This window comes from Anolis carolinensis, chromosome 2 (assembly GCF_035594765.1).
Source record: "Anolis carolinensis isolate JA03-04 chromosome 2, rAnoCar3.1.pri, whole genome shotgun sequence".
Classification (NCBI taxonomy): domain Eukaryota; kingdom Metazoa; phylum Chordata; class Lepidosauria; order Squamata; family Dactyloidae; genus Anolis; species Anolis carolinensis.
In genome coordinates, this window is record NC_085842.1 from 150,624,638 (window position 1) to 150,637,395 (window position 12,758).

The 12,758-nt window shown below is 46.2% G+C and overlaps 1 protein-coding gene across 2 annotated transcripts in view; it reads right to left on the minus strand.

The window, feature by feature from the left end:
• nploc4 (NPL4 homolog, ubiquitin recognition factor) overlaps positions 1-12,758 on the minus strand; it is a 68,040-nt gene that overhangs the window by 21,041 nt on the left and 34,241 nt on the right. For both annotated transcript variants that reach the window (XM_062970829.1, XM_003217039.4), the window contains exons 9-12: positions 12,484-12,570; positions 10,379-10,450; positions 8,937-9,063; positions 1,004-1,164 (exon numbers count right to left, since the gene is read on the minus strand). In XM_062970829.1, coding sequence (XP_062826899.1) covers positions 1,004-1,164; positions 8,937-9,063; positions 10,379-10,450; positions 12,484-12,570 — 447 coding nt within the window. The remainder of the gene's footprint in view (positions 1-1,003; positions 1,165-8,936; positions 9,064-10,378; positions 10,451-12,483; positions 12,571-12,758) is intronic.

Consider the following 12,758-nt stretch of genomic DNA (forward strand, 5'->3'; position numbering starts at 1 on the left):
CTTATATTCCATTTTATCACTTTGCACTGTGCTCACCAGGAGTTTGATAAGCACATTCCTTACAGCAAAATCTATTCTCATTAGGTATTAACTCTCACTGTTGTATCATTTTGTTTCAGTGAGCATCCCACCTAATCAATTAGGGATTAAAAGTCAATTGAAGGGTGCCATACATTGTCAAACACAAGGGTATAGATAATTCAGAATGCTGGTGAGGAGACAAAAAGTAGCATATAACACACTTCCCACATAAGTTAAACAGGAGCTGGGGAGTGATATCAGTACTTCTGAGAAACAAGAAAGTGTTTCAAATATGTAGTTCCATATGTATTGCTGAACTACAGTTTGTATAATATGTGTGGAAGAACGGATATCAGAATTTCAACCACACAACTTACTCTAATGCCCCATTCAGTTTCCAAATTCAAAAGGACCTGATAAGAGGTAAATAGCAAAAATGGCAACAGTATCTTGACAGAGCTACATTTACGATGAGAAATTCCAACTCATGCAGCTTTTTAGAAGTAGGCAGTCCAATATGAAAAGAGATGACAGTGACTCAGCATCATGATTACCTTTACTTCCTTGCTTGTTTGCTTCATGTAGAGGGAAAACTCTGAGAAATTATCTTCAAAGCTAAGGTAGAAGGAGGGCAAAGGTATGCATCCCATGCAAAAGACAGAGGGATGTGCTACCTTAAACCAGAGAAAGAGAGTGAATATTAAAAAGCTAGGGCAACTGTTACTTTGAGAACTAGCATGGGCATAAGAAACCCTAATCTAGACTTTCAACATTCAATTAGGGATTTATACTTGAAGGTAAATTCACTCTTAACAGGGAAGAAGAGAACTTCAAGTATTGGAGAAATACTAGTCCACTATTTGCAATTGTTGTTTCATTCCCATCGGAATGCAAGGCAACTGTACCCCTTTGCTTATTATACTCTACAAAGGAGGGCAGCAGCAGTCCTATGCCAAAGTAGATGGAAGCGTTGGATACTTGCCTTATAGAACACATCAGGCACATATTGTTCACTGCTGGATTCTTTTGCATAGCCAAGTTCAGGAGCATCGCGGCATGGCAACAAGCATTCGTCACGTACTAGAGCCATGCACTGGTTGGATACCTGGTAGCCCTCAAAGTGTACTTGGTTATCAGGGCCACCTGGAAAAGAAGGCAGTCTCTTTAGCGGCTTTAAATATTTATATCGTAATGTATTTGTACTTAACCATAGGCCCCCAAAACGGAATCATAACTAAACCAGAAAATATAAATGAAAGGATGAGGTTAAGTGAGACATTATTCTTTTTCACAAAACAGCCAATTATTTTACAACTCTAGCAAACAAAAGTCTCCACGTAACAAAGAGCTGACAAGCACTAAAAAGTCCACTAAAATATCCCGAGATAATTAAGATAGTGAGTAGTGATCAACAAAGGGAATTTCTGTCTTAATTCTGCATACAAATGATGATGCCACGTAATGTGCAAGTTTGTCAGCTTGACTTTGTCTGTTCCAATGACAGTACATCTAGTTATCGCTCCTAAAAATATTCACAGGCAACTGAATGAAATATTAGTTCAGTGAATCTGATGAGGAGTTAATGTTTGAAAATAAATTTTCCTGGAATGATTCTTTTGATCTTAATTAATGAAAAAAAGAAACAAGAATAGTAACCTTCCTAATCTCCGCCTGCACTCCAATCAAAGATTCAGACATCCAGAAGGCAGCAATGTCTCCACTGTCAGATTTTCACAATACTGTAGCAAACCTCCAGAAACTAGCTTTTCAAGGTGAGACTGCATTGCAAGGTGGATTCCATTCATTCCGTTTCAACTTCAATCAGTATGTGAAGCACAGCGGCTCAGTTACGACAAGCAAAAAAAAAAAAAAAGGCATTGGCCTAAGAGGGTAAAAAGTGTGGCTGGATGAAGTCCAAAAGTTTGCTATGGATGCACTAAGCAGGTTCTCTAAAAATCTCCTCAGATTTCAACTCTACACCATATGTGGGTTTAAAAGAGTTAACCGCTAGTGGCCTGACTTTCTGATTGTTTTATCTGGGTAGGTGAGGCACAGAGACTATGAAGAACAGCTACTGTCTAAAGCTGGAGTGGAAAAATATTTTGCAAGTGGACAATCAAAATGGGAGAAGACAGAAAAACATATTTTCAACAGACTTGAAATTACAATGAAGAAATGTCCCTAACTGTATAAAATAATCACATCATTTACTAGGAGTCATGCCCAGAGGTTCTAGCTCAGAAATAGCAGACTACTCCTTGGCTAAAGGGCTTTGAAGAGTAAGGCTCCCTGAAGAGTAAGCAACACACTAAATCCCAAAAGATTTATCCAGACACCGAGGGACTGTTTGAGAAGTCTCACACACGTGTGGTTTCAAAGGTTCTCAGAGCAGTTAATTCACTTCCTTTTACAGTGGACTGAGAGGGACATGCATGATGCACATTAAATGAATATCTGCTGCTGTTTCTCTGCACAGTCATTACTGTTAATGTGAGCAACATCAGTACCAGCAAATTACACTTAGATATACCACATTAAAGAAGGACAGGTTGCTTACCTGTAACCATGTTTCTTCGAGTGTACTCTGTGAATTCACACTAATGGAGAGGCTGCGCCTGCGCAGGTCCCAACGGAAACTCTTCCCAAGCTGAAGTTTAAATTTTGGCGGTAGCCACGCCCCTCCGTTCCCGGAGGGCATATAAGGCAGCCCTCGGCGTCTCCTCCCCAGTTCCTACGCCGCAAAGGCAACGAGAAAGGAAGAGGGTTTGCCAGAGGGGAAGGAAGGGCGGGCTTGTGTGAATTCACAGAGTACACTCGAAGAAACATGGTTACAGGTAAGCAACCTGTCCTTTTTCTTCGTGTACTCTGTGAATGCACACTAATGGAGACTAGCAAGCTTAGGTCTCGGAGGCGGGCTAAGCAAACCCTGACAACGAGAAAACTGTCCAAACATATGTTTATTAAACATGAAAACATCAAAAAACCCTGGTCCAAGGACCCATTAAGGTATTGCATCAAACACACGCCAAACACCGAGAGCAGTTCGGTAAGGCATGACATAACCCTTTAAGAGCACATGTGAAAAAAACAGGAAAACATCATTCCCCTAAGGGGGAAGGCAGTAGCAATAAGGCACGGATCATCAGGAGAGTAGTGCAAACATGTACCAAACAGGAAAAAACAACGAGAGGGTCGCATGAGAAAAAAGCACCCACATAGAAGTCATAAATGCAGAAGGTTAGGACAAGCATGAGGATAAAACCGCCCTAGCAAAGGCGGCATCTTTCAAAGTTTTTTGGTCTAACCTGTAGTGAGACACAAATGTAAGGGGGTTAGACCAGATCGCTGCCTTGCAGATGGAGTCCAGGGAAATGCCCCTTAGGAAGGCAGTCGACGTGGAGAGACCTCTCGTCGAACGCGGGCGAACCGACGGGGGAGGAGGTCTTTTGGCTAGTTCATAGGCCAGTTCAATGGCCTGAGCAATCCAGTGTGAGAGTCTTTGAGAAGAAATAGGATTGCCCAGTTTATCTGGGGCATGGGCCACAAAAAGTTTTGGGGTCTTTCGAATGTCCTTAGTACGGTCCCGGTAGAACAGAAGTGCTCTACGCACATCAAGGAGGTGCAGTCTCCGCTCAAGGGGAGACGAGGGGTCTGGGAAGAAAGCGGGAAGGACAATGTCCTGGTTAAGGTGAAAAGCAGAGACCACCTTGGGAAGGAAGGTGATGTCCGGACGGAGAACGGCGCGGTCGTGATGAAAGCGGAGGTAGGGTTCATCGACCCGAAGGGCCGCCAGCTCCGAGGGTCTGCGCGCTGAGGTTATGGCCACCAAGAAGGCAACTTTCCAAGAAAGGAGACGTAGGTCGGTCGAAGCCAGCGGTTCAAAGGGAGAGGCAGTAAGCTGAGAAAGTACAAGCTCGAGGTTCCACCCTGGAGTAGGAGGTTGAGTCGGTGGGCAGATGTTGTTGTATCCTTTCAAGAAGGTCTTGACAAGGTGGTCGGAGAATAGAGATGGTCTACCATGTTGTTGAAAACACCAGGATAGAGCGGCCAGGTAAGATTTCATAGAAGCAAGAGAAAGTTTTTGGTCTGCCAGAGACATAAGGAAGTCCAGCACAATCGGTACCGAGGTTGGAAAAACAGTAATTCCTCGGGAGCGAAGAAAGGAGCGAAAGCGAGAGACTTTATAAGTGTAGGCCCTGGTTGTAGCCGGTTTGTGAGCTGCGCGGAGGACCTCCTGTAGGTTTTGCGGGAGGGAGGTCAGGCGAGAATCCTCCAAGCAGTGAGATGTAGAGAGGGGAGATCCGGGTGGAGGATCTGGCCGTTCTCCCTGGACAAGAGGTGTGGCAGAAGAGGTAGAGTGAAGAAGGTCGCCTTGGAGAGATGAAGAAGAGCCGGGAACCAAGATTGACGAGGCCAGGCTGGAGCTATCAGGATCGCCGACGTAGGTACCGACCGGAGTTTCTGCAGGACCTTCGGTATCAGAGGAAAGGGCGGAAAGAGATAGATCGGTTCCGCCGACCAGTCCAGAAGAAAGGCGTCTCCCAGGCAGCCTGGAGAGGAGGACGGGGGGAGTCTTGCCCCGTATCGGGGCAGCTGAGCGTTCTCGGGAGAAGCGAAAAGGTCTAGAGTGGGGAAGCCCCATTTGAGAAAAAGAGAGAGAAGAGTCTCGGGGTCGAGCATCCACTCGTGGGAGGAAGTCGTCATCCTGCTGAGGGCGTCTGCCAAGTTGTTCTGGATCCCGGGAAGGTGAATCGCCGAGATTTGGATGTTGCGGGCTATGCACCAATGCCACAGCTGGGAGGAGAGGAGCATCAGCTTCCTTGAACCCGTGCCACCCTGCTTGTTGATGTAAAAGACTGCTACCGTGTTGTCTGACTGAATGAGTACAGATGTCCGGGAGATCAGGCGTGAGAAGGCTCTCAGAGCCTTGAAGATAGCAAGGAGTTCGAGAAAGTTTATGTGATTTGCCTTCTCGGAGGGAGACCAAAGGCCCCGAACAGTGAGACCCTTCATGTGGGCTCCCCAGCCGAAGTTGGATGAGTCCGTGGTTATGGTAGTGGAGGGAGGAATTGGGTGGAACGGAAGACCCCTGCAAACGTTGGAGAGGGACTTCCACCAGAGAAGCGACCGACGAGCGTGAGGCGGGACCGAGAGAAACCTCGAGTTGGGGTGGCGGAATGGCTTGAAAGCGTCTATGAACCACCTTTGAAGAGGCCGGAGATGAAGCCTGGCGAACGGGGTCGTGAAGACTGTGGAGGCCATATGGCCGAGCAGTACCTGGATGGATCGAGCCCGAACCCTCCGGTGGGTCTCGCAGAAAATGATTTGTTGGCGAAGAGCTAGAAACCTGTCGAACGGAAGGGAGACAGTTTGAGCAATTGAGTCGAACAGGGCACCGATGAAGCAGATTTTGTTCGACGGGGTGAGGTGAGATTTGTCGTGGTTTAATTGAAGACCGAGAGATTCTAGAAGACAGAGGGTGTAGTCGACGTGACGTCGGAGAAGGGCAGGGTCGGATTCGACCAGAAGCCAATCGTCTAGATATGGAAAGACTGTGATCCCTTGGAGCCGGAGGTGGGCAGCCACGACAGCGACGACTTTGGTAAAGACCCTTGGGGCCGTAGCGAGGCCAAAGGGTAAAACGGTGAACTGGTAGGTCTGGTCGAGAACTTTGAAAGAAAGGAAGCGCCTGTGGTTTTCTCGAATCGTCACGTGGAAATAGGCGTCTCGAAGGTCTATAGACACGAAGTAGTCTCCGCGCTGAAGCATCGGGAGGATGGAGGCGATGGAGACCATCCTGAACTTGGTTGGACGTATGAAGACATTGAGCATGCGTAAGTCCAGAATTGGGCGGAGGCCCCCACCCCTCTTCGGGACCGTAAAGTATCTGGAGAAGAAGCCTTGAGGGTCCTGTACCGATGGAGAAGGCCGAATAGCCCCCTTGGCGAGAAGGGCGTCGACCTCTGCGAGAATTTCTTGAGAAGGGTTGGAGAGAAGGACTTGGCCCGTGGGCGGGAGTTCTTCGAATTCTAAGGCATAGCCTTCTTGGACAATTTTGAGAACCCAGGCATCTGAAGTAATAGATTTCCACCGGTGAAAGAAGGGAGCCAGGCGGTCTAGAAAGAGACCATGAGGTTGATTTGGTGAGAGGGAGGGGTGTGGAGGCATGAGATCTGCATCGGTACCGTAGAAAGAGTCTTTGGAAAGAGAGATGGCGTCAGGAACGCCGGAGAGGTTGAGCAGCAGTGGGGGTGGCTCGGCCGCGTTGTCTTTGTGGCTGAGCGGCCCGACGGGGTTGCTGGCGATTTTGGTTGTTTGATACCGAGGGACGCCGGAAGGATTGATGGCGGTAAGAAGGAGGCGGGAAGCGTCGAAAGCGTTGAGGAAACCACTTGGTGCGGTGAACCTGGGGTTGATCGCCGCATTTAGTGGCCAGAACTTTAAAATCGTGGTTGGTTTTTAGCTTGTCGTCGGTGCCAGAGTTAAAGAGGCCCATGGCGTCGAAGGGGAGGTCTTCGATGACCTGCCTCGAGGAGGAAGACAGACCGGAAGATCTCAGCCAGGCGTGGCGACGAATAGCAATGGCGTGGGCAATCATCTTGCCGGCCGTGTCGCCCGTATGCTTAGCCATCTGGATTTGATGATGCGCTAACGAATCGGCCTCTTGCTGGAGGGTGGACATGACGGACCGGTCTTCATCCGACAATTTAGAGAAGAAGGGCTGAGCTTTCTCCCAAAGGATCTGCTGGTATGCCCCCATACAGGCCCCATAGTTCGCCATTCTACAGAGTAGAAGAGCTCCGGAATAGAGCTTTCGACCGACCGCGTCGAACCTCTTGCCCTCTCTGTCTGCAGGGGTAGTGGATTCACGGCCGGAAGACTGAGAAGCTTTAACGACCATGGAGTTCGGGTCGGGATGGTGTTTAAGCCATTCTAAAGTGTCGTCATCTGTACGATACCAAGACTCGATTCTCTTCGAGGTAGGAGGGATCGAGGAAGGAGTCTTCCACGAAGATTGGATGACATCTAGGAGATAAGGCAAAAATGGCAACAGCGTGGCTGGAGGGGCCTGGGCTTGGACCCGTTTGAAGACTGGATCAGTAACTGCCTTGGAAGTCTGTTTGATTTCTAGACCCAGGGCGTCGGCCATTCTAATCATTTGTTCGGAGAAAGCCCGAATGTTGTCGGTAGGCGAAGGAGGGTCCACCTCATAGGCGTCATGAGGAGGAGAGAGATCAAGGCCTAAGGATACTACCGAGGCCGAGAGAGCGGAATCAGGGCGATCTATATCGATCTCATCGTCCCCAGCCCCTTGAGGGGACTGGGGGGGAGATGACAACACAGTTTCTGGTGGCGGCAAAGCCTCAAGAGCAGAAGCCATCTGTAGCCGAGTATCCTTGGAGGCCGAGGCCTGGGCCGCTCGAGCCAGGCGAGTGGTCTGTCTACCCCGTTCCGGTGTCGAGGTCGGGGGAAAAAGCTGCTGGCGAGACTGACGATGGGAGACAGCAGGTCGAGGAGATGGCACCCTGACCACTGTCTGAGTGGAGTGGTGGGGTGAGTCCTGCAACTCGCCATCAGAAAGTTGCTGAGGAGAAGTTTGGCGAGGTCGCTGAGCAGGAGCGATCGGAGAGGACCTTCTAGAAGAAGTCGCCGAAGAAAGGACGTCCATCTTGGAGGAAGCAGAAGAGGAAGAGCGTTGGGTTGCCCTCTTCTTAGCGAGTGGTTGTTTTGATGGAACCCTCAGGGATTTTCCCGGCGTGGGAGGGACCATTGCTGAGTCGGATTGGGTCCGACGAGCTTCCTCGTGAGCCCTTTTAAGGGCGATCTTCATCGCAGAGGTCGACGGAGGAGCCCCAAGATGGGATCGGGCCGAAGATACGGAAGCCACCGAGCTCGATGTCGAGGAAGGGCCGACCCGGCCAGAACGCGTCGACACCGTAGCCGTGGTGAGTGTGCACGGTGGTTTAGCGGCCTTAGACGATCTGGAGGCTCTGGACGCCTTAGACGAGACCGAAGGGGCTTTAGCTGTTGAAGCCGACATCGAACCCGGATTAAGCGGCGGCTTCGTGCCCGAAGTCGACGGAGCGGGTTCAGGGGCAAGCGATTTTTCGTAGAGCGCCGCTCTAAGCCTCGCGGCTCTATTCTTTCTAGCCTGAGCCGTTAGGGCCAGGCAGAAGCGGCAGGTACCGACGACATGTGCCTCTCCGAGGCAGTAGAGGCACTTGGCGTGGCCGTCGGAATCAGGAATTTTAGCGGCACACTGAGTGCAGCGCTTGAAGCGAGTCGTAGACATGAGAATCCGAAGTGAACCTTGCGGCGGAAAAAAAGGAACTGGGGAGGAGACGCCGAGGGCTGCCTTATATGCCCTCCGGGAACGGAGGGGCGTGGCTACCGCCAAAATTTAAACTTCAGCTTGGGAAGAGTTTCCGTTGGGACCTGCGCAGGCGCAGCCTCTCCATTAGTGTGCATTCACAGAGTACACGAAGAAAAAAATTAAGTGCCTGAATAGTTTGTAACTTGCAATCCAAGTTTTAAAAGACTGAGGAGGAAGTAGCATAAATGTGCAGAAATCAGCTATATATGTTCCTTCACGTTGCCTGTCAATTTATGTTGAGTTCACGAATTTCATAGGGTTTCCAATGGGTTTAACCAAGTTAGATTTAGGCCAAAGTACTGATCTTAGTACATAAGGATAGTTCTTAATCAAGCATACTATACACCAAAATAGGTTTGCCTTAGTGTTTTTGTGAACAAGACAGAAACATAATAAGAAAATACTTTAAGACTATTCAGCAAAAATAGCAATCTTGTTTATACAAGCACTCTCAATGGCAGAAAAATGATTTTAGCATTATCTACAGGAAGGAAATCCTGTCAGACAACCCAAATAGGCTATAACATGTATGCATATTTACCTGTAGCCACAACAGTGACAAACTTTGATCCAAAGTGACCATCTGGAGACAGGCGGCATATGTTTGGCTGCTGATTCTGAAAATACCCAGCTGTGATGCACTCTTCTGCACTTAGGAAATAACTGTCCTAGAGAAGGTGGGAAAACAATAGAAGTAAGAGTTGATCTATTATACACTGATTCTCATAATACATTCTTAAGATGAAGCATGGATTGCTGACTTCAAGTCAAGCGCAGATCACCATGATGGAAAATGAAGACATAGTGCACTATATGATCTTTTTCTATCTCTGAGCTGCTCATTTTACCACCACTAATGCGCACTGCAGCCCTATGATGCCATTTGTGAAAATACATTATTTTCTGATTGAAGAGTGGAAGCAATAATAAGGGAGATCTAGTGCTTCTTAATAAGCATATACAATCTGCTCTGTTTTAAGTCTTAGTTTTAGCAAGTAATTCTTAGTATACCAGAAAAACCAAGCTTGGAAATAAGATATTCAAAAGGACAAATAAATCAGATGTATTTATCTGGCTTCATGTTGCTGAAGCTTTAGTGTCAAGGTTTATGATCTCTCTCCAAAGCCAGGACAATTCAAAATTTACTGTTTGGGTGTTTAGATTGCTTGGAACCCAGTATGAGCCCAAAAGCTGGGAAGAAAAGTATCCAGAATGCCATATATGGTCTAAGATCTTCATGTTGCCTGACTGCTTACATCTGGTAGATATAAAGACTGGTAGGTGGCAAGACTAAGGCTGAAGGAGAATCGTGTCAATGATTTTCACAGAAAAGGTTAATTTCAGCCATGTGTTTTTCTTCCATAAAATGAAGAATGGAGTGGAATGCACTTCATTGGTAGAATACAGATGGTTTTAGGCTCTGCCTGAATCTCTCTGTTTGTGTTAAAGGTGAATGAAAAAAATAAGTTTATGCTATCTTGCTACAGACAAAGAGTAGCATCTAGTTAGGAGACATCACTATCAACTCCACTGTAAGAGCCAGCTTTCTTCAGCCATCAATGTGGAATTGGGCAGCTGCTCAAAAATTAAGGAAATTATGGAGAAGCCCTTCTATGTTTAGTGGGACACAAGGATGTCACAAAGATGTTCACCCAATGAAACATGATATGTATCAGTGAACTCTTATTTATTGAAAAAGGAAAAGATGGTGGTACATCTCTGCAAATTGCTAAGTAGCTAGACAGAATGCAAGCCTCTTTTCCACCCCCTCACTCACAACTCCATGACATGGAAACATGTTTTCCCAATTTCTTTCCAGATTACAAATTGTGGTCATTATAATAAATGAGACCTATCCCGAACAGGAAGGCTGTTCTCACAGGTTTCTTTAGAAACCTTGGTTTGGCAAAGCCTGTATATATGATGAAATAAAAATAGAAAGAAACACAAGAGGGCAAAGACTATGAAACACTTGCTTCTCACCTTATTCCGACTATACCGGACAGTTCCTTTCCGTGTGTCCTCTGAGACCAGATCTGTGAATATCCAGCCAACCTAAACACAATTTTTGATATCACTTTTCTGATGTATATTTTTAAAAAACACTCTTCCTCTACAAGTACAAAATATTTTTGGCTCAAAAGATCTGTTTGATAAAGCCTGATCAACAGTAGCCTGAAGAAAATTTAGCTGGGGATAAATGTGAGTATAATTTACACATTTGAAATGCCAGCAGGCAAAATCTGCAGTTTCATGTCCCCTTTTGGAAAGATTTCGAGGCTGCAAGTTTCCCCCACCCCACTTCACTGAACACAAGAAGGTATTTCATTTTCTGTGACCTCATTGCAGATTAAGACACAGATCGCAAAAATATTCTCAAGATATCCAATTCTTATACTACTCAATTTAAAAGCAATAATTTTACTGCTCAAATGTCTTCTTTCTTGAATCCCTTTTGATCATGGTGAAATAGTTCTCCAGAAGCCTGTCTGAAATGTAGATACATGTCCAAATACTCCTCTATTTATAGCTCAATCTTCGAACACTCAGTACTTATCCAGGAAACATTGCTATTATATTTACAGAAAAGTTATGAATTAAACCAGGTGTGCTTTTTCGTTAGAAAGGAGACTAGTGGCCATTTATATAACCAAATAACTTTAACAGAAGACTACAAGCAGGGTCATGAAACTACAGCTCATGGGTCACATGCAAACCACAACTCTTTTTCTGTAGACCCCAAGTCTCCTTAACTCCACAGCATCAGAAATAATCCTCATGGAAACCTGGAAGTTGGTAGCAATGTATGTTAGCTGTTTGCCACAAATTTGCTGATGATTTCTTTCTCTAGACCTGATCACTTATGGAATTCTAACCCCCAAATCAGTGGCTAGAAACACTAAGATTGAGGCTACCACTTCTCCTATAAGACTGGGAAAGTGCAAATAGAGGCAGATGATACCCAGTGCTTTCACTGCGCTGTCAGCTCCAGCAGTAAGCAGGTAACAGAGTAAGAAGAGGTCAGAGGAATGGCAAGAAGTCACTACTCATTGCTGGCATGTCTTTGTCTTCCCTCCTTCTCCTCCTCCAGCTGACAAAGCCTGAGCCTGCTTAGCAAACTGTAGAATTCCAAAAGACTTGTAAATGTAAACACATCTATACTTTCTTTGCATCACTGATAAAACTGGTACACTTTAATTACAGCAGCAGTTTGATGTTGACAGAACTGAATACAGTAAAACAAACAAACTTGTTCTCTTCAGAAAAGTTGTGTAAAACATGTACACAAAACCACAGACACAAGGACTGGGATTCTCAGCATTATAAATAAGATAAAGCCAAGAAGAAAAAAACTAGAACAGCTGCTGAATAGTGGGAGCATGCAGATAAGTTTTACGTCTTCCAGTCCTCTAAGGCAGAGGTTCTCAAAGTGTGCTCTGCAGGCTCCCCACCTCCCTCCCGGCTGGTTACCCTCCTTCCTTCCTTTCCTGATATATATAGCTAGCAACCATTACAGCATGCTGGCCATGTGGTCCCGGTGACCATGTGACTTCCATGTGAAGGAACCCTTAGAGCAGTGGTTCTTAACCTGGGGTTCCCAGATGTTTCTGGCCTTCAACTCCCAGAAATCCTAACAACTGATAAACTGGCTGGGATTTCTGGGAGTTGTAGGCCAAAAACATCTGGGGACCCCAGGTTGAGAACTACTGAGCTAAGGGGACCCCATTTGGGATCAGAAACCACCATTTAAGAAGCAGTGTTGTAAGGTATTTAGGGTAACCTTCACAACTGCAGATTATCAATTTTGACATTACCAACCTTTCAGGCAGTTGTAATGCAGGCTTATTTGCCACCCAGGCTAACGCTGGCTCAAGAACACACAACATGATGGGGAAACTTTGCAGAAACTACAAAAACTACAATCCAGCCCAATGATCCAAATCTACTGTTGTTTATGTCCCAACAGACTATGTCCCAAATTTTGACTGACTAGTTTAACAAGTATGATTCGGAATAATGGTGCCTAGTAACGTTTCTTCCAACATAAGTTGTTTCCAGGATATGCTGGCCTGAAGATGTTTCAATACCTTTCTTAGGCCAAGCTTGGCAGCAATTTCATCTACAACCTCTGCTTTTGAGTCTTCTAGGAGCTCCAGCGTGTTTTGTGTACCAATCTGAAAAAATGAAAGACATTACAAGGTTACTTTACAAACAGGAAAAAAAATACTTAGCATTTCGAGAAAACAAAATATTTCATGTGCAGCAATGACCTAATGGACAATCTCGCAAGAATGGGAACTGACAAGCTGGTCTCTCTGATTCACTCCAGTTACACTAATACATATAACTCCAGAAGGCAGCT